A 21,143-nucleotide genomic window follows, 5' to 3' on the forward strand; every position below is an offset into this window, starting at 1 on the left:
GTTTTCCTCCGACACCAAAGGCTTGTACTTTCCGCACACCCTGACTGCACCCCAGGCTTTGAAACCCCAAATGCTGGAGGCCCAGTCTTCTCTACTCACTCCCAACATGTTTCCTCCTAGAGACTTAGCCCAGAAAGGCACAACTGTGGCCCGGTGGGGAGGGGACTGCACAATGGGAAGTAAGACATGCAGGGAAAAAAACCCCAAAAACATCAGTACTTCAAAACTTGGATCTTGCCTCCTATGGGGGTCACCAAGGCGGTAGGACCATTTGCCCCAGGAGAGCTAGGGAGGGCTCCAGGCCCTGACCCTTCCTGTTGCCACAGCCCAGCTCCCCTGCACAGCCTCCTACCAAGAACACGTGGAACCTCCCCCAGAGGGGCTGTGTGCTCCTGCCTGAGCCCGGCGGGCCTGCCTGGTCCCCCAGACCTGTGCACGGTGTGGTCTGGGATGGGGTCAGGGAGGCTGGCAGGTGCTGGAGAGGCCTTGGAAGGTTCACTTGCGGTGAGTCACCCGCCTCCCAGGCCCGCTCCTTTCCCTTTTATCTTTAGCGCTCCTGGAGGCCCACCTGGATTTCCTGGAAATGGGAGGAGGATGCATACTAAGTGAATGCAGAGACAAAAATGTGATTCCTGAGGCAGCATTTCTCAGGCAGCCCTGGGACTGCGTGCTTTAGAATCACTGGGATGCTGGTTTAACATGCAGATTCCTGAGCCCGACCTGAGACCTCCTGAATGAGATTCTTTGCAAGCAAGGGCCCTTGAAGCTGCCTTTTACATCCACAAGTGATGCTATGCCCTGTTCTATTTGAGAACTTGAGCCTTTAGGGGCAATCACCCACCATCTTCAGGGAGCCACCCCACCCTCAGACTTGAGGATGTAACACATAGATGGGGTTCTCTGCCTAGGAGTCATTAACAGCCTCAGTTTGCTCACCTGTGAAATGGGGACAACGACACCTGCCCTGCGTTACTGTTGTGGGGATCAAGCAACGCTTGTAAAGTGTTTGTCACATAGTAGGTACTCCCGGCTCCCTGCTAACGGCAGCTCCCGCTAATGGCATTAACACAGCTGGCTTCTTTCACCCCGGTTACACAGCAGAGCACTTGGAGAATGGAAAGGGTTGGGGAGCTGGCCAGATGTTGCCACCTCCCTGTAGCGAAGGCCTTGGAGGACCCAGGATAGCAGCCTGTCTTTACACTTCTCCCCACTCCCCTGAACGTCCCCACACACACTGCTTTACCCCCCTCAGGCCACAATTCCGAGCCCTGGGCTGCTGAGCTCAGGTCAGAGGACTATGAACTGCTGTGCCCCAACGGGGCCCGGGCCGAGGTGTCCCAGTTTGCAGCCTGCAACCTGGCACAGATACCACCCCATGCCGTCATGGTCAGGCCAGACACCAACATCTTCACCGTGTATGGACTGCTGGACAAGGCCCAGGTGAGCCAGGGCGGGGCTACCTCATTGAGGGGTGTGCAGCAGAGGTAAGCTGAGCCCCTGGGAGGCCTCAGTCTACCTGGAGCAGACCTCTAGAGAAATTGAGGAAGCCTGGGGGAAATTCAGTGATTTTCACTTACGCAAGGACACACCTCCAGAAACTGCCCCCTGCCTCCTGCATTGTTCATTTTCCCTTCTCAGTTGGACCGTTTTCACCAACATGAAACATGCTGTGATTTCTGCCATCCTTAAAGAACAAACTAACCTCTTGCTCTCACATCCATCCTCTTGCAGCTGTAATCCTGCTCCCTTTTTTTTTTTTTTTTTTTTTTGAGATGGGGTCTTGCTCTGTCGCCCAGGCTGCAGTGCAGTAGCACGATCTCGGCTCACTGCACGCCCCGCCTTCTGCGTTCACGCCATTCTCCTGCCTCAGCCTCCCGAGTAGCTGGGACTACAGGCACCTGCTGCTACGCCCGGCTAATTTTTTATTTTTTTTTTTAGTAGAGATGGGGTTTCACCATGTTAGCCAGGCTGGTCTCCATCTCCTGACCTCGTGATCCTCCTGCCTTGGCCTCCCAAAGTGCTGGGATTACAGGCGTGAGCCACCACACCCGGCCAATCCTGCTCCTTTTCAAAGCAAAACACTTCCAGAGAGTGGTCTGCTCTGGAGTTAACAAGTCCTCTCCTCTCTCTTGAGGATGGAGACTCCCCCAGACAGGCTCCCACCAGGGCCCTGAAGCTGTTCTTGTCAATGTCACAGTGACCCATGTTGCTAAACCCAGTGGCCATGTCTCAGTCTTCATTTCACTTGACCTCTCAGCGGCACTGGCCACAGCTCTCTCTCCTGGAAGCACCTTTCCCTGCAGGCACCCAGTTCCTCAGCCCTGGCTCTCCTCTCACCTCTCTGGCCACTCCTCAGTCTTCTTTGCTGATTCCTTCTCATCTCCCTGACCTGTTAGCCCTAGGATTCAGTTCTCAGCCCTCTTCCCTGCCTACAGCTGACCCTTGATCTCATCCAATCCCAAGTTATCAAATACCATCTATCTACAGATGGCTTCTGAATTTACATCTTCAGACCTCAGTCCCAAACTTGCATATTTAACTACATACTTGACATTTTGATTTGTGTTTCTAACAGTCATCTCAAACGGATCAAGTCCAAAGTTGGACCCCCGTCCCTCCTTCAGTCTTCCCCACTTCAATTAAGAGCAACTTTAGCTTTTCCATTTCCTCGGGAGTCATTTTTGACTCTGGTCTTCCTCTTGTGCTCTATATCCAATCCATCAGCAAATCCCATTGGTTGTGCTTTCAAAATACACCTAGAATTTAAACTCAGGTTGTCTGACAATGGAGCCACTGGTTTCTAACCACTCCCCCTCCCCCAACTTATGCTGAAATTGCCTTCTCCACACCCATCAGCACCTTCTCCACACCCACCAGCACCACAGAACTCCAGAGTTGGCTGGCTCGCCAGGCCTGTTCCTAAACTTTGACATTGTAAAAGTATGCATGTTCCTGTCATCTCCCCCACAGAACCCCTCTGTCCCAGGAGTGCTTTACTCCGGGTCCTTGGGCTTCCCTAGGGTGTTGCTAAGTTCTCTGAAGTAATGTGGGAGAAGAATCCTGGGTGGATGTGCATTTTTCTGGGGAGAAGGCTGACAGCTTTCATCAGCTCTTCAGGAGGATCTGCGAGTCCCTCCAAAAAGACTGAGAGCCACCTGACTCCTTTGTTCCTCCTTGATCAGCACTTAACACTTGACATAGACATTCATGCATGTTCTCCAGATGTCCTGTATTTATATTTGTATTCATAAGTTCTCATACGACTTCTGGTCTTTTTAGTAGCTCTTTTAGGGCTGTAGCCACAGAACAGTCATTGCAGTGATCCTGAGCAGGGTGGGTGCAGCATCCCTGGGCAGGTGGGTCAGTGAAGACACGCCCAGCTCACCTGTTATTCTGTGGCTGGTTGCAGAACACACGTCTCTCTCGAAATTGTTTCGGTTTGTGCGAAGATATCTGTAAGACAGAGTGAGAAAGCCTTATGGAAAAGGCCAAGAAATGCTGAGCAGGCCTAGCACAATGCTCAGGAATCTCACCCACACCATCCCTCATTTCTGGGTCTTTCTTTCTGGACATCTCAGGCCTTAGGCCTGCATCCAGGAGCTGGAGCACTGCAGTGCTTGTGAACACCTCTTCCAGTGGCACCTGTGGGCCTAGTGTCCCCACACCTCCTTGGGTGACAGAGGCCGATCAGTTGTCACGCTTATGACTTCCAGTCAGAGTCGTGGGGCCCTGAAATTACTTGCTCTTTGGATCACTGTTATGTAAAGCAATTTGCAGCAAGCCGCACCTGGGCCTGAGCCCAGGTGAGCAGCAGGTCTGCTTGCGGTGCTTCCAGGACCTATTTGGAGACGACCACAATAAGAATGGGTTCAAAATGTTCGACTCCTCCAACTATCATGGCCAAGACCTGCTTTTCAAGGATGCCACCGTCCGGGCGGTGCCTGTCGGGGAGAAAACCACCTACCGCGACTGGCTGGGGCTGGACTACGTGGCGGCGCTGGAAGGGATGCTGTCTCAGCAGTGCTCGGGCACAGGTAGGACAGGCCCGCCCCGCCGCCTCCCCTGGTGCCATTCAGACCCCTTTACCCCAGAACCTTGAGGGAGCGGGGCGGGGGGCAGGTGCTGCGGGTCCGGGGAGGCCGGTTCACAGCGGTCCAGGTGGGGTGTCCCAGGATTTTGGCCAGGAGACTGGGCCAGGAGGGCAGGAGCCCGGCGGGTCTCCCAGACGAAGCTGGGTAATGAGTGTAAACGCTCAAAACGCGGCGCGGGGAGGCTCTGAGGCCACGGCAGAAATATGCATGTGGTGTCTTTCTGGAAGGAATGAGTATGTAAAGGCAGCAGGGAAAGGAGCATTGCAATCGAGCAGAAACCGGGAGGCTGGGGCGAGTTCGGTCCCGAAAGATCCCCCCACGCCCACCCCAGAGTCGGTGCCCGAGGCGGCCACCGCGGCCCGGGTTTAGGGGCCTGACCTGCCGCGTTTGTCCCCAGCGGCCCCGGCGCCCGGGGCGCCCCTGCTCCCGCTGCTGCTGCCCGCCCTCGCCGCCCGCCTGCTCCCGCCCGCCCTCTGAGGCCCGGCCGCCCCGCCGGAGCCCGCGCCCTGGGAGACCCGCCGCGCCCCAGAGCTCCCGGAGCTGCGATTCCCGCCGGGGGAGTTTCCGCGGCGGCTTAGCGCTGGAATCCAGAAGGAAGTTCGGGAAGGCCGGCCCGGCGCGGGCGGGAGCAGGCGCCTCCCCGGGAGCCCCGCCGCCCACGGGCGCCACCTGGCGCTGCCACCCGGCGCTGCTACCTGAGGCGCCGCCCCCGGGCCCGCGCGGCCCTTCCCGCCAACCGCCGCCTCCCGCCACCTGGAGCCGCGCGGGCCGCGCCGGAGGAGGCCGGTTGCCCGGGAAACCGCTGAGCCCGGGCTTCCCGCCGCCCGCCCCGCAGAGACTCCCGAGGGGCCCGCCCGCCTCCTCCGCGCAGCCCTGCGCCCCCGTCCGCGAGGCCCCCTGGGGACGCGGTGGCCACCGAGGCACCTACTCCCGGAGGCTGCAGCCAGGCCCTCCAAGGAGGCCCGGCCCCGGCGCCAACGGGACCCAGCCCGTGGGACAGCGGCCTCTGCTGGCGGCGGAGGCAGGGAGACCGAACAAGGGCGACGGGGAGAAACCCGCCAGGGACCCCTAGAGGCAGGGCGTGCTGGGGAGAAGCCTTCGCCAGCGGGACCTTGTCCAGGGTGGGGGCTCCAGTTCCTCCGACCGCCCATGCGCTGGGAGGGAGGCGGCCCCGGGAACTCTGTGCCCCGCCGCGTCCCCCACTGTGGCCGCGCCAGCTCCATCCCGGGCCCGCCGTCCACGGATCCCCCTCCTGCGTCTCCTCAGGCTCTTGCCTCCCCTACCCCCATGGGATGCCCACCGCCCGCACCGAGCCGCCCTGAAGGGCTGGGCGTGGGGACCTGCCATTCTTCCGGGTTCCGAACGGGGTGGGGGGTGAGCTCCGGCTCCTGACTCGGCCCTGCAGCTACTGGGCCCGGGACCCCTCACACCCCGTTCCCGCCCCTGCGCGAGGCCGCAGAAAGAGCCTGGCCAGGGCCTCTCTCTACTCCATTTTGCCACAGTTGTCTGAGAAGCCAAAAAAAGTTTCTAGAACTGCCAGCCCTTTAAAAAAATGAAAAGGAAGAGAAGAAATGGGAGCAGGCAGCCCTCGTCAGCAGACTGGGAGCCGCGTGGGCCCGGAGCTATTTGCATTCCGGTCTGCGGGGGCTCGGGGATGCTGGTGACAGGCCTGGTTCCTGGTGGCTCGCCCCCACCTGTGGGCGTCGGGAAGGCTCCCTTCCATCTCTCAGCAGCAGAGGAGGCCCTGGCATCGTCCTGGCTGCAGCCGTGCAATCCCAAGGAGTCCTGGTCACCTTCACGCCGCCGGAAGGGGCTACAAGGACCTGGGCCTCTGCCACCAAGCTTTGTCCCCTCTTGCTGTAGGGAGCCAGTGATTCTCCTCCGACCTGACGATTGCTTGGTTTTTTTAAAGGGAGATTTGAGGGGTGAGAAGTGCGTTTCTGTGTGGCTACTCCGGGCTAGTGTGCTGTGGGTCATTGAAGGTGTGGCTTGCATGGGTGCAGTGTAAGTGACGTTGGATTGTCAGGTGGCAGTAGGGGAGCCCTGCTATGTCAGTGCTGATGAAAGGTGTTGGTTTGTTTCTGAAATAAAGCCAAACAAGCCTGCACATGCAGGGGCTTGGACCCTGATGGAAACTTCCCGCTGCCGATTTGTTTTGTTTTGTCAGGCGCTCAAAGGCCTACCTGCATCCACCCAAAATGGCAGATTCCGTTCTCCAAGAGCCAGTCAGGGACCACTCTCATCCTCTAGTCAGTGAGGCCCCCAACGCCCTTCTTCCACCTGGACTGGTTCTCTGGCCCTTGCAGGGCCTGGGCTGTCCTGGCACATTCCGGCTACCTCCAGCCCATCAGTCTCTGGGGTGTCTGCCCTTCTGGGGATGGGTGCAGATGAGGGTGCAAACTTCTCTGCTGCCCCCTGCCCCACACCTCCAAAATAAGCTGCCCACATCTTTTCTCTGGCAAGCTCGCTGCTAACTCACTGGAGGGGGAGGCGTGGGGAGCTGATCTCCAGAGACCCAAAGTGGACGCTCGCTCTCTGGTGTGTAGTGAGAGCGGGTGGGCCCGGCTGGTCTTTGTCAGTGCTCTGCTCTTCCTCTGGAAGGGGAGGTTTTCTGTTTCCCTCTCTCATGGCTTCACTTGGCCCCCACACCATCCCGCCTCACCGCTGTGGCCATCTCCCAGAGCCAGGTCTTGCCCACCACTGCACACAGGCCATTTTCCATGAAGCCGGCTCAATGATCACAAAGCCAGTCAATTCCTGGGGACCTGGATGGCCAGAGCTGACCCACCTTGTCTCTGCATCACATGGCCCAGTCTCAGCTGCACAGTCACCCCAGCTCGCCTCATGCTACCACTTCCCCACCCTGAACTTTTGGAAAAGGAAAAACACACAGAGTACGATCACCGGCGTGGCGAGGCGGTTGTGAAGATCGAATCTAAGACGCAAAACACTCAGCACAGTGCTTGGCAGACGGCGGGTGCGGGAAGGATGTTCACTGTCACTATGGCTATTACCCAGAACCTGTCTTCTTGTCTTCAATTTCAAATTCCTGGGAGAGATCATCCGATTGGCCCAGTGTGCATCAGGCTTTCAGGTGTCTGTCACTGGACCAGTCAGCACAGGCCAGAAGCAGGGTCTGTTCGCTGACACATGGCCACCGAAGCCCCAGAAAAAGGAAATGAAATCCTTGTGAGTCAGGCAGCCATTCCCCAGCACCCCCACGGCTACCAGGTCTGTGGTAGGTCTATTGGCCATTGGTCAAGCAAATACTTACTGATACCTGCTGTCAGTACCACGCCGAGACCTAGGCAAGAGGGACCCTAGTCCTCAGTTTTGTGCTTTCAAGCAGTGCTTTTCAGACTTTGACGTGCACATTAATTGCCTGGGGATCTTGTTAAAATGTAGATCCTGGTTCAGAAGGCCTGGCGTGAGGCTTGAGTCTGCAGTTCTAACCAACTCCTAGTTGGTGCCTGCGCGGGTGGTCCGGGGACCACCCTTTGAGAAGCAAGCCTTCAGAGGCCTCTGCTGGAGCCCTCCGCCAGACCACACCCCATCCACAGAGGGAGGAATCACAGGGAAAAGGGATGCGTTCACTCAAGGGTCTTTTCTTTTTTTGGAAACGGAGTCTTGCTTGGTTGCTCAGGCTGGGTGCAGTGGTACAATCTTGGCTTACTGCAGCCTCCGCCTTCCGGTTTCAAGTGATTCTCCTGCCTCAGCCTCTCAAGTAGCTGGAACTACAGGCGCCCGCCACCACGCATGGCTACTTTTTGTATTTTTAGTAGAAATGGGGTTTCAACATGTTGGCCAGGATGGTCTCGAACTCCTGACCTCATGATCCGCCCACCTTGGCCTCCCAAAGGCCTCCCAAAGGGATTACAGGCATGAGCCACCGCACCCGGCCTCAGAGCCCATTTTTCACACCATGTTCCCGATACCCAGAATCCTGGAACTCATACCCCAAACAGACCTGAGCCAGCTTCCAGGGTTTGGAGGGCCCCTTCCCTAGATCCTACCTCCCAAGGCGGCCAAAGCCTTGGAGGTTCCAGTGAGCCATGATGGTGCCGCTGCACTCCAGACCAGACCCTGTCAAAAAAAAAAAAAGATATTCCAATTTTGTGGAATAAAAACCAGCTCACTCACCTAAGATTCAGGAAACTTGAATTCTAGTTCCACTTTGGTGTTCACCCTGGGCCAGTACTTTCTCCTCTCCCCATCTCAGTTCCCAAATCTATAAACTAAGAAGTGGGTATGGTGCCTTGACGATTTCTAGCTCTAGCAGTAATTCGTAGACTCAAACACATCTGAGTCTTTACAGGGTTGTTGCCTGTGCTGAAGTGAGAGGAGCCAGGTGGACTCTTTTGGTTTCTGACTTTCTCAGCTGCCTTTGGGTTGGTGCTAATAGGCCGGACGCTGGGTTTCACAGCGGAGACTCATAGACATCAACGGCTCTCACCTTGAGCATGTGTCAGGATCACCTGAGGGCTGATTAAAACACAGACTGTGAAGCTGGGTGCCATGGTGTGTGCCTGTAGTCCCAGCTACTTGGAGCTGGGTGCCATGGTGTGTGCCTGTAGTCCCAGCTACTTGGAGCTGGGTGCCATGGTGTGTGCCTGTAGTCCCAGCTACTTGGAGCTGGGTGCCATGGTGTGTGCCTGTAGTCCCAGCTACTTGGAGGTTGAGGCAGGAGGACTGCTTAAGCCCAGGAGTTGAGGTCAGCCTGGGCAACATAGTGAGACTCCCATCTCTAAAAATATATATATTGGCCAGGCATGGTGGTTCACGCCTGTAATCCCAGAACTGTGGGAGGCTGAGGTACGAGGATTGCTTGAGCCCAGTAGTTCAAGACCAGCCTGGGCAACATAGACCCAATCTCTACCAAAAAAAAAAGGAAAAAAAAAAAGCTTTTAATTAGCCAGGTGTGGTGACGTGTGCCTGTGGTCCCAGCTACTCGGGAGGCTGACAGGGGAGGATCAGTTGGGCCCAGGAGTTGGAGGTTGTAGTGAGCTCTGCGCTGTGATTGCGTCACTGCACCCCAGCTTGGCAGGTTCCCAGGTGGTCCAGTGCTGCCCTCAGTCCACCTCACTTTGAAGAACACTGTTCAGGTCAAGGTGAGCTCACACGCCATGAGTGCATTGACAGGTGCCTGCCCCAGGGGCTCAAGGGCGTGGGTGGGAAGGGCGAGTGGTTTTCCCTAACCAGGGAACCTCATGGAGGAGTCTGGGCCCAGCCTGGAAGAAAAGCCAGGTCTGTGTCCATGGGCCCTGTGGGCTCCATGTGGAGAGGTGGAATGTGCAGGAAGGTGCCTCAGCGCCTTGCCCGGGTCTCCAAGCAAGCGGGCTGCAGGTAGAATGGCATTCTGACTTCACCCTTTCCCAGCATGTCGCTCCCCCGTCCCTCTGGCCCTGCACTTCCCACCCTCACGATTCTGAGCAGGGCCCTCAGGAAGAGGAGAGAACTCAGAGATTAGCATGTGAAGGTCGTATGTGGTCAGAATACCCCCCTTCCTCCTTCTTAGCTTCTGAGGTCCCTGGAAACCTCCAATTCCACAGAAAAACCAAATGTTATCTGCTGTGCTGTGGTCAGTCTTTGGGTTGTTGGAGGTTGAAGAGAAGGGCCTGGTGGTTTACCGGGCAGGGCATTCTTAGCCAAGATCCCCATCCAGCGACTGTGTGGCAGACTCTGCTGCTGGTCTTCTCCCCTTCTTCCTGTCTAGCAGACCCCGATTTTGTTCGGGTGGCAATGCGCCCGACTAAAAATACTCACTCATGCGTGCCCAGGCAACTCAGTTCTGGCTGAAGAAACCTAAGAAGTTCCAGGGCGTGGGTTTCAGGGAGGCTTTTTAGGAGGAACAAACAGCTGGCACAGCCCATTGCCCTGGAGCCCTTCTCCCTCTTCCTGCCCGGAGAGTGGACAGGATTGCTGGAAAATGGAGCAAGAAGCACAAGGAAAAGAACCGCGTGGTCAGGAGAGCAGAGCAAAAGGACAGCAGCATTCGGCTCAGGTGACAGCACCCAGGCCTGGAACAGTCTAGACTCCCTGACAGCTGATTCCGGTCTTCCCTTGTTTCAGCTGGCTGCATTCTGAACTGATGTAAGTGGTGACAGTGGAAAGATCCTGAGATGGGCCCTTGGGGCTCCTAGGCTCCTGTCCTGGCTTTGTGTGGCTCAGGGAAAGTCACGGCCCCTCTGTGTGCCCTGTTTCTTCATCTGCGGGCACTCCAGGGTCTCCTTAGGCCCTTCTATAGCTCAGAGTCAAGAACCAGAGCTAGTCCCAGCTGAAAGTTCCCGAGATGGGCATAAGTGGGGGTTTCAGGGATGGGGCAGGAAATGAGCGTGCGAACAGGTGACAGCTGGGGTTGGCGTGTGTCTTCTCAGTGTTCAGCCAAAAGGAAACCTTGCAGCACAGAATTCAAGGGGTCTGTCAACAACAGTCCAGTTGTTGGAAGCCTTTTAACATCCCAAAGGGGAATTGTTTCTAAGTATCTCCTTGATTGTGACCTTGGGATTCACATTTGTCCCTGGAAGAAGCCCTGGGGATCGCTGCAGACCGGTTCCCGGCCCCACACACCTTGTACGTTAGGTGGGATGGCCGGTGGGAGCCGCCTCAGAGGGAAGCCTGAGGCGCTTTTGATTGGTGGCAACCAGGTCATGAGGCAACCTCTGTGATGTGTGAGTCAGCTTAGGCCTGTGTCATGTGGCAGAGCCCTGGTTCTGGAGGCAGAGCCATCCGCTCCAGAAGTCCAAGGCCTGAGACTGGAGACGAGGAAAGAGCAGGGCACCATCAGTAAAGAATGAAAGAATGGGAAATAGATGCCGGCTGCCCCAAACCACACCATCCTCCGCCCTGGCCCAGCCACAGCCCTGTCCTGGTGTGGACTCCTGAAAGCGCCTGTCGGTTCTGTGGGCTTTCGAGGGAGGCGGGAGGGTGGGGGCCTATGTCTCAGAGGCAGAATGCACCAAAAGCACTTTTCAAAGGCCATCTGTGGGCAGAGGCACTAACTGGAGATTGCAACAGATGTTTTCATGATCGAGCTAGTGTGAGTCGGCTCAGGAACAGCCACGCTCCACACAGGCAACCCGTGAGCCTCCGTCAAAGAGGATCATTGGCCAGATTCCACCACGAAGCCTCTGGGATTCTGCCTGCTCCCTCCTTCTCTTCCTGCCCCCTTTGGAAGGCCTCCTCCAGTCTCCGAGCCCAGCCGGTGATGGAATCACTGTAGCCGCAGTAAACCCATCTGTGGCCGTGGGACACACTGCAGGGGTGGAGAGGAAAGCTTGCCTTTGAAAACAGTAAAATAGATTCACCTATTTCTCTTCCCTTGGTAAAAAAACCTCTGTGTGTGTATGTGTGTGCGCACGCGTGCATGTGTGCGTGCACGTGCATGCGTGTGCGTGTGTGTGCACGTGTCTGTATGTGCATTGTGTGTGCATGTGACTTGTGTGTCTGTGTGTGCGTGCATGTGTGTGCACGTGTCTGTATGTGCATTGTGTGTGCATGTGACGTGTGTGTGTGTGCGTGCATGTGTGTGCACGTGTCTGTGCATGTGCATTGTGTGTGCATGTGACTGCGTGTCTGTGTGTGTGCATGTGTGTGCGTGTCTGTGTGCACACGTGTGTACATGTGGCTGTGTGTGCGTGTGTGTATGCATGTGTGTGCGTATGTATGTGTGTCTGTGCATGTCTCCGTGTGTGTGTGTGCTTGTGTGTGTGTCCATGTGTGTGCCTGTGTGTCTGCATGTGTGTGTGTGTCTGCGTGTATGTCTGTGTGTGTCTGCATATATGTGTCTGTGTGCGTGTCTGCGTCTGTGTGTGTGTGCATGTGTCTGCATGTGTGTGTGTCTGTGTGCATGTGTGTGTCTGCATGTGTGTGTGCATATGTGTGTCTGCGTGTGTGTCTGTGCATGTGTGTGTCTGCATGTGTGTGTGTGTATGTACGTGTGTCTGTTGGGGGCAGGGGAGTTGCAGTTTCACTGCAAGGCATAGTTTTAAGAAAGGGAGGCTAACTACAAATGTATACACAGTGGTGGATGCATGTCGTTATAGACACATTAGTCCAAATCCACAGAGAGACAACTGTGGGCTGAGTGATAGCGCCGTGTAAGGGAAAGGCTGTGAATTGTGACACACGCACCCCTCTGAGGGAGGGTGATAGTGAGAGCTGCGCCTGTGTAGGGGCAGGAGGTAGATGGAAGATCTCTGTACCTTCTGCCCAGCTGGCCTGCTCTTTAAACTGCTCGTAAGTATAAAGAAAGTCTGTGTTTTGTTTAAAGGCCTCACCTGGCCAATATATAGACCATAGTCTAATCATGGAGAGACTACCCCATCGCCTCCCAGTCCCCGTTTTTATCATCCACCCCCCGACCAAGTGCATAAGAACTGTCACCCCTATGATCATCTGGCTGTGGGTCTCTCCTTCCCACTGTCAGCTTGACTTCTTCGATCCCACCGTCTCAGCTCCTATGCCGGAGCCTGGAGAGAGGCAGCAGCACCAGGCCAAGGCTTCCATCCCAGCCAGGATGCCCTCAGCCTGCCAGCCGCCTTCGGCCCCAGTTTCTTTAGCCCACTTGCCTCCTGGAGGAAAAGCCAAGCGCGCCGCAGAGCTGCAGGCCGTCCTCAGGGCCCCCCAGACTCCAGCAGGAAGCCGAGCAGACTGTCATGGGGACAACTAGCCACGACTTTAGATATGGACTCGGGGCAAGGGCCTCTCTGCCTCTCCCCCAGAACTTCCCGAGGAGAAGGCTGTCTCTGTGTGTGTGTGGTTCTGCTGTCCTGGCCCGTTGGGGAGGAGCCCTGGATTTCCTGAAAACGAGGATCTGCCATTGCAATGAGGCAGCGCAGTGCCCTTACTTGCTGTAGGGAGTGTTCTTTAAGACCAGCCTGCTGAAATGGACCTGAAGACAGCAGCTGACAAGACAGAGGTGTCATCGTGCCCATCCCTCGGTTTTTTTGTAATGAGAGACATACTGGAAACAGCCTCAATGCCCAGTATCAGGTTGGGTAAATGAAACATGGTCCATACTTTCCTTCCCAGTGGAATGCAGTGGATGATGGTCTGCAGCTGTTAGATGAAGGGCAGAGCTATATTTACCGATGTGGAAAGAGTTCCATGGCATATTGTTGAGTAAAAAGAGCAGGTTATGAAACAGTATATAATCCCATTATCATAAAATCTCACATACAAACTCACACGCACACTCACACACATAGAGCTGTCTGGAAATCTGTTCACCAAACTGTTAGCAGTGACTAGCTCCAGTTGGTGGAATTTAAGGGTAATTTTTACTTTCTTTAAACTTTATTTTAGTTTCTTTAACTCTTTATTTTGAATTTAAAAGCCTTTTAAATAACTATTCAATATCATTTTGGAATGAATAAATAAGCAAATAACAAGTAAAAGAGCTGGGCGCAGCGGCTCATGCCTATAATCCTAGCACTTTGGGAGGCCGAGGCACGTGGATCATCTGAGGTCAGGAGTTCAAGACCAGTCTGACCAACATGGCAAAACCCTGTCTCTACTAAGAATACAAAAATTAGCCGGGCGTGGTAGCGGGCATCTATAATCCCAGCTACTCAGGAGGCTGAGGCAGGAGAATCACTTCAACCCAGGAGGCAGAGGTTGCAGTGAGCCAAGATCGCACCACTGCACTCTAGCCTGGGCGACAGAGCAAGACTCCATCTCAAAAACAACAACAACAACAAAAAAGAAAAACTTCCGCTGTCCCAATCACAGTCCCAATGTCACCTCTCGACTCTGAACAATGCAGGTGGCCTCAATGAGGAAGATGAGGGGGCTGCAGAAGGAGCTCTGGCTTGGAGCTACTCAGTCCTGGATTTGGAAGTGGTGGATGTGGCCCTGTGACTAGCTGTGTGGCCTTCAAGCAGTCACTTAGGCCTTCAGAGCCTCCATGTCTTCCCTGAGTGCCTGCCTGAGGGCTGGCTGGCGGTGGGGGGGATGCAGGAAGGGCACCCACAGCCTAGAGGCTCCTCAAGGCTCCACAACCCAGAAACCTGTGCCTGAGCAACGTCCTCTCCAACTTCCCCAACTGCTAATGGTCCTGAGTGCACACTCCTGCCAGACTGGGACAGACGCAAGAGGAAGAAAAGGAAGTCCAGGAGGCAAGGGCATCCTGAGGAACGTAGACTAAAATCCAGGCTCAGCTGGGTCAGCGATAGGTGCCCTCGCCCCAGAACCTGGGAGGACTTGGGGGAGGAAGGGGAAGGCCTGAGCCCAGGATGAAACAGGTTGCTTTCATCGTGGGCCCCAGAAAATCTCCTCCATCCACTCCCCTTCGCTTATTCACACTCTTGGCTCCAGGGCTCTCCCATCCCGCCCGAACCCCTCTCCCTAGTTCTCCGGCTTGTGTAGGATGCTAGAGCTGGAAGGGACCACAGTGAATCAGCTTGGCCAATCAGCTCACCTCACCCCCTCATAGTTCAGGAAACCAAGGTGTTAGGAGACAGGACTTCCTGCTGATGGGGAGTTAAGTCATCACAGCTCCGAACCTGAACCCAGGGTCTGGTTCCCAGCTGCGGCGTCACAGGACACAGTGTGCGGGACCAGCCTCCATCAGCACATCCCTCCCACCCGCTCCCCGCCGGGCGAGTTGGAACAGCTGTGCCACAGCCGTGTGCCTGGTCCTCCTTGCCAGCCGGCCGGCAGGGCACCCAGCCCCAAGGTCCCATTTTAGAGTCTGTTCCTAGGATCCTTCCCGGCACCAGCTGTCACAGGTCGGGTTCCCAGGAAAACACTCGAGGACGAGATGTGTGTGCAGGCTTCTCGGGGAGCGTGTGCAGGCTTCTCGGGGAGCATGTGCAGGCTTCTCGGGGAGCGCTCTCACAAACAGTGCCTGCCGGGGGGTAAGAGGTTGACTTGGACAGCCAGCCACCCCACGTTCCTTGGGAGAGGCACCTTTCCTACCACCTGTGAGAAGCTGTCCTGAGAACCAAGATCTTTATTCCTCAAAGGCCTTGCATGCGTGAGAAAGGAGGCTGCCCTAGGGAAAGAGACCAGAGGTCCCTGGGCCGTCCTTCAGCCCAGCTTCTCGCTGTCACAATACATGAAGAGCCTGTATTTGGGAAGTGCCTGTCTCCCTTCCAGGCTGCCAGCGAGCCCTTTAAGGGCAGGGACAGAGCCTGCCCCCTGCCCAGTACATTCCCAGTGCCCAGCCTCACCTGCCACAGAGCTGTCGCCCAGACAGTGTTTGCTGAACGCATGAATTAGATGAGACATTGGTTTTGCCTCCCGGAAGCTGGACTGGTCCCGGGGGAGTTCCAGGAATACTGAGGAGCTTGGTCCTCCCTGGCAACTTGTAGAGTGCAGAGCTGATTTTAAAAAGAATCACTGTTGGCACCAGGCTGGCCAGTATCTACCCCTGGTCCGGATGCTGAGCCCTTTCCCAGGGGATGTGTGTTGGTTTGCCAGGGCTGTCGTAACAAGGTACCACAACCTGAGCAGCTTTCACGTGACAGAAGTGTATCGTCCCACGGTCCCAGAGGCCGGGCGTCTGACACTAAGATGTCAGCAGGGCTGGTTCCTTGGCCTGCAGAGGCACCACCCACACTCGGCCTCTGTCTTCACACGGCACTCTTTGTGCGTCTGTGTCCAAATTCCCCGCTTTTAGGAGGACATCAGTCATACTGGATTAAGGCCCATCCTAATGACCTCATCTTAACTAATGACATCTCAAACAACCCTGTTTTCAAATAATGTCCCATTTTGAGGCAGTGGGTGGAGTTAGAACCTCAACACAGGAATTTGGGAGGGACACCACTCAACCCATAGCAGCTTATGATTGTTCTGTTGGTCAGGGCTGGGCACAGAACACCCCATAGGCTCTCTGCTGCCCCCCTCACCCTTGTTCCCGTGTACACCCTCACCAATGCTAAAACATGAAGACGATGAAGATGATGCCCGGATGACACCAACCCAGAGAGATCAAACCGTCAGGCAGCACTATCCCAGCTCCAAGGCGTGCCCTGACCCTCTGCTTAACTTCCCTTGGTGAAGAGGTGGAGGACGGGTCTCACCTGCAGCTAGACAGGCTCAGAGTTCTCTCTGGTGCTAGTTTTGGTACAGCTGGGAGGGAGAAGAGCTAGCTTTCCCAATGCCAGGCTCTGGGCACTAGGCTTAGTGCCACTGGGGTGAGCTCATGCCCAACCCCCACTCATTCACGCCGCTTCCTCTCTCCCTTTCCTCCCTCTCCAGCTCTTGCTGGTTTCCTAGAACCCAGACCACCCATCGTGGGCTGGAAAGGGAGCAAAAGGGCCCCAGAGTTCCCAGGAATGTCTCATTTTGACAATCAATTGCCAACCTTAGGTGTGACCTCCTCTTCTCCCTCCCAGCCCCCCGCAGCGGAGCTATCTGCATTATCGCCATTCTACAGGACTGGGAGGTGAGGAACCGAGGAACTCGCTTGGATTTGAACACAGGCACAGCCAGCCCCAGAGGGTGGTCGTGGTGAGTCTCCCCCAGGCCTGGCTGGACCACCTGCCTGCAGCCTCCAGGACACTCGAACCAAAGTCCAGGTGCAATTGCGTTTATCGCGTCTGCTCCAGTTCTCCACAATCATCTCAAGGACACTGGCCAGGTGGCCCCAGGAGCAGGAGGCTGGTCAGCGTTTGTCAGAGCAGAGCTCATCACTGATAACAAAAGTGCTGGCCACGCCAGAGCTGGAGACAGGCTGAGACTGCACTTATCGTTGAGAGGACAGAATTCCACAGCAAAACTTTTCAGCCCGCACTGGCTGCTCATCTGAGCCTTGGTCAGGGCGTGAGGCCCGCCCCCTTTTGCTGGGGGTAACTAGAGCAGAGAGCCGTCCGCCTAAAGGCCTGTCCTGCCATTGGCCCTGCTGCGTGAGGGGTCTTTGGCCCTGCAGCAGAGCATGGGACTGGCTAGGAAGGAGTGACTTGAAGGGAAAAATAGGGCCACCTGCCCAGATACTAAGGCACGGAGAATGGCGTAACATATTCTAAACACACGGGCAGGTCCCCATGTGGATGTGACGGATGCGTGTACACAAGGGTAAGCACGTGCACCCGTTTCCAGGCCTGGCCCCCTGCAGAAAGACGGGGGAGCCGGATCCTGCTCAGCAGAGGTCAACAGGATCCGCCCTCGCCCAGGACGGCCTCAGGACCAAACGCGTGAGACCTCACTCTATTCCCGTTTCATTTCCGTTAGAGGCAAAGAACTTATTAAGAGCCAGGCTTCCTTTCTTTCTACTCCAGCTTCAAGTTCCTTCTGAGACTTCACCAAGGAGAGGGGTGGGGGTTGCTCTGAAATGCATCTGCTTTGCTTAGTCTCTTCTTAAGCAACTGTTTAAAAATTGTGATAAAAGACAACATTTTCAGCGTTGTAAGTGTACGGTTCTGTGGCATTGACACTGTTGTGCGGTCATTGCCCCCATCCATCTCCAGAACTCTTTTATCCCCAACTGAAACTCTGACCCATTAAACACGGACTCATTTCCCCAGCCCCTCAGCCCCTGGCAACCACCATTCTACTTCCTGCCTTTATGAACTTGGTCATTTTAGGCACTTCATATAAGTGGGGTATACATACTGTATTTGTCCTTTAGCGACTGGCTTATTCTGCTTGAAACTTAGCCTTCACGTTTCATCTCTGTTGTAGTGTGTATCAGAATTTCCTTCCTTTTGCCTTTCTGTGCTACCTGCAGAGGGGTCCATCCGGCGTTGTTCTGGATTTCCATCGTAACTTAAAGGAAATTTTCACAATGTCCGGAGCCCTTGATGTCCTTCAAATGAAGAAGGGGGATGTCCTTAAGTTCCTTGCAGCAGGAACCCACTTAGGTGGCATCAATCTTGACTTGCAGATGGAACAGTACATCTACAAAAGGAAAAAGTGACGGTATCTACATCCTAAATCTGAAGAGGACCTGGGAGAAGCTTCTGCTGGCGGCCCGTGCCATTGTTGCCATTGAAAACCCTGCTGATGTCAGTGTTATATCCTCCAGGAATACTGGTCAGAGGGCCGTGCTGACGTTGGCTGCTGCCACTGGAGCCACTCCAATTGCTGGCCGCTTCACTCCTGGGACCTTCACTAACCAGATCCAGGCAGCCTTCTGGGAGCCACGGCTTCTTGTGGTTACTGACCCCAGGGCTGACCACCAGCCCCTCAGGGAGGCATCTTATGTTAACCTACCCACCACTGCTCATAACACAGATTCTCCTCTGTGCTATGTGGACATTGCCATCCCATGCAACAAGGGAGCTCCCTCAGTGGGTCAGATGTGGTGGATACTGGCTCGGGAAGTTCTGTGCATGCGTGGTGCCATTTCCCTTGAACACCCGTGGGAGGTCATGCCTGATCTCTACTTCTACAGAGATCCTGAAGAGCTTGAACAAGAGCAGCCTGCTGCTGAAAACACTGTGACCAAGGAGGAATTTCAGGGTGAATGGATGCTCCACCTCCCGAGTTCACGGCTGCTCAGCCTGAGGTTGCAGACTGGCCTGACGGCGTGCAGGTGCCCTCTGTGCCTATTCAACAGTTCCCTACTGAAGACTGGCACGCTCAGCCTGCCACAGAAGACTGGTCTGCAGCTCCCACTGCTCAGGCCACTGAATTCAGGCCACTGAATGGGTAGCAGCAACCACTGAATGGTCCTAAGCTGTTCCTGCACAGGCTCTTCAGCAACATGGAAATAAGGTTGATGGAAAATAAACATCAGTTTCTAAAAAAAAAAAAGAATGTCCTTCCTTTTAAAGACTGTATAATATTCCTATATAATACATGTAGATATATAATATAATATATAATATAGGTAATATATAATTATATAATATATAAATAATATTATGTTTCTACATATTATATTATATGAGAATATTTTACAGCCTTAAAATATATATTATATAAACATAAATATATATAAATATATAAAAATTATATATTAAATAAACATATATAATATTCCTGTATATATAGTCTATATATTTTGGGTTTGCATTCATCCGTCAATGGGCACTTGGGCTGCTTCCATCTTTTTTTTTTTTTTTGAGACAGAGTCTCGCTCTGTTGCCCAGGCTGGAGTGCAGTGGCTGGATCTCAGCTCACTGCAAGCTCTGCCTCCCGGGTTTACGCCATTCTCCTGCCTCAGCCTCCCAAGTAGCTGGGACCACAGGCGCCCGCCACCTCGCCCGGCTAGTTTTTCTTTTGTATTTTTAGTAAGGTCGGGGTTTCACCGTGTTAGCCAGGATGGTCTCCATCTCCCGACCTCGTGATCCACCCGCCTCGGCCTGCCAAAGTGCTGGGATTACAGGCTTGAGCCACCGCGCCCGGCCAGTTGCTTCCATCTTTTCAGTGCTGCTGTGCGCATGAGTATACACATCTCTGTTTGCGTTCCTGCTTTCAAGTCCTTTGTCTATATACCCAGAAGTGGGATTGCTGCATCCTGTGGAAAGTCTGTGTTTAATCTGGGGGGAATCATCATACTGTTTTCCACAGTAGTGGTGCCATTTGGCATTCCTACCAACAGGGCACAGGCGTTCCCATTTCTTCACATCCTAACACTTACCTTCTGTTTTATAAAAGTCATCCTAATGGGTGTGAAGTGGTGCCTCGTTATGGTTTGGACTTGCATTTCCTTAATGATTAATGATGTTGAGCATCTTGTCATGTACTTACTGGCCATTTGAATATCTTCTTTGGAAAAATGTCTATCCAAGTCCTTAGGTAACTTTACATTTTAAAAAAACTCCTTGATGCTCTGAAGGTTGTCATTCGGGACCATTTCTCTCTGAGATTTCCTGTGGCCCATCCCTGGGCTTCGCTTGCTCCCAACACAGACGTTCCTCTGGGAGCAGGAGGTGAGATGGGAAAGGGAGCTGGAAAGCCAAACATCGCCCAGCCTTGGGACCAGCCTGGAGAACTTTGCTCTTGGGAATTGCAAGCTTGTGGCTTGAGAAATCCAGAAACTCAAGCTAAGTTGTGGCCAGTATGCTGTGCTTCCCCCAAGACAGAGAGGCCAACTTTGAGGGGACTTTGTCTGGGCTGGGAGGGCCGCTGACACTGCGCTCCTGGCAGGTATGTGCAGCCCCTGCCTCCAGACCTGTCTTCGAGCCCCCAGCTTGTGATTTTCTGGGGAGAACCTGCTGCCCCCTGGTCACATGACATCACGGTCACATGCACAAGCCTTTCTGCCGATAGGAAAGATTGTAATCACGCCTGTAACTGGAAGGTGTATACAGGGCTGGGCTCATCATCCACCTCAGTTCAGAGTTTATTGCCAGCATCAGCCTTGAGGCCCTTCTTCTGTTGCATTCCTCTTCCCCCCTTCATCTCTGGGCCCAGTTCCTGTCCCCACCTCCCCCTCGCCCCACCATGGCCATCCATTGCAATGTCTCTGATGTGTAGCCCTGCATCTTTGTCAAAGGCATATTTTTGTGTGTGTGTCTTTAATATACACTGTCCTGTGCTAATAAATTGCATTCCCTTTCTCACTTTATTGTTCACTTATGTTTTAAAAACCATTCATACTTCAGTATGTGTTTCTAATTCATAGAGGATTCCATCCTGGCTTCCATATCTGGGAGATAGACAAATAGGTAGCACCATTTCTTGATACACCTGCACTTTTTTTTTTCTTTTTTTTTTTTTTTTGAATCTCGCTCTGCTGCCCAGGCTGGAGTGCGGTGACGCCATCTCGGCTCACTGCAACCTCCGCCTCCTGTGCTCAAGCAATTCTCGTGCCTCAGCCTCCTGAGTAGCTGGGATTACAGGCATGCACCACCACGCCTGGCTAATTTTTGCATATTTAGTAAAGATGGGGTTTTACCACATTGGCCACATGGGTCTTGAACTCATGACCCAACCAATCCACCCACCTCGGCCTCCCAAAGTGCTGGATTACAGACATGAGCCACCGCGCCCAGCTAGATTTTATTTTTTTGGAGCGACTTTAGGTTCACAGCAAAACTAAGTGGAAAGCACAGAGATTTCCCACATGCCCCCAAACCCTCACCACACACACCACCTCCCACCGCCATCCTGCACCAGACGGGTACATTTGTTACGGCCGATGAGCCTACACTGACACAT

At 54.3% G+C, this 21,143-nt stretch overlaps 2 protein-coding genes and 1 pseudogene across 5 annotated transcripts in view; 2 read left to right on the forward strand and 1 right to left on the reverse strand.

Moving 5' to 3' along the window:
• The window catches only part of MELTF (melanotransferrin), a 27,693-nt gene extending 22,984 nt beyond the window's left edge, over positions 1 to 4,709 (forward strand). For both annotated transcript variants that reach the window (XM_033213154.1, XM_033213155.1), the window contains 3 exons: positions 1,253 to 1,440; positions 3,836 to 4,034; positions 4,489 to 4,709. In XM_033213154.1, coding sequence (XP_033069045.1) covers positions 1,253 to 1,440; positions 3,836 to 4,034; positions 4,489 to 4,568 — 467 coding nt within the window. In that variant the 3' untranslated portion in view covers positions 4,569 to 4,709. The remainder of the gene's footprint in view (positions 1 to 1,252; positions 1,441 to 3,835; positions 4,035 to 4,488) is intronic.
• Positions 3,209 to 6,674, reverse strand: LOC117084446 (collagen alpha-1(I) chain-like). 3 transcript variants are annotated; one of them, XR_004437459.1, is made up of 3 exons: positions 4,787 to 6,674; positions 3,965 to 4,311; positions 3,209 to 3,838 (listed from the first exon to the last, which is right to left on the reverse strand). XR_004437459.1 is itself a non-coding variant. In XM_033213156.1 (2 exons), exons 1-2 carry the CDS (start codon positions 5,312 to 5,314, stop codon positions 4,015 to 4,017), a joined length of 825 nt encoding a protein of 274 aa, XP_033069047.1. In that variant the 5' UTR covers positions 5,315 to 6,673; the 3' UTR covers positions 3,209 to 4,014. The 3 variants fall into 3 exon arrangements, 1 of the variants encoding a protein (XP_033069047.1); XR_004437460.1 differs by having other exon boundaries at positions 3,213 to 3,453; XM_033213156.1 differs by having other exon boundaries at positions 3,209 to 4,311; positions 4,787 to 6,673.
• A 7,034-nt stretch (positions 6,675 to 13,708) lies between these two features.
• LOC117084447 lies at positions 13,709 to 18,796 on the forward strand (annotated as a pseudogene).
• Positions 18,797 to 21,143: the final 2,347 nt, after the last annotated feature.

This window comes from Trachypithecus francoisi, unplaced genomic scaffold (assembly GCF_009764315.1).
Source record: "Trachypithecus francoisi isolate TF-2019V2 unplaced genomic scaffold, Tfra_2.0 Lachesis_group0, whole genome shotgun sequence".
NCBI lineage: Eukaryota > Metazoa > Chordata > Mammalia > Primates > Cercopithecidae > Trachypithecus > Trachypithecus francoisi.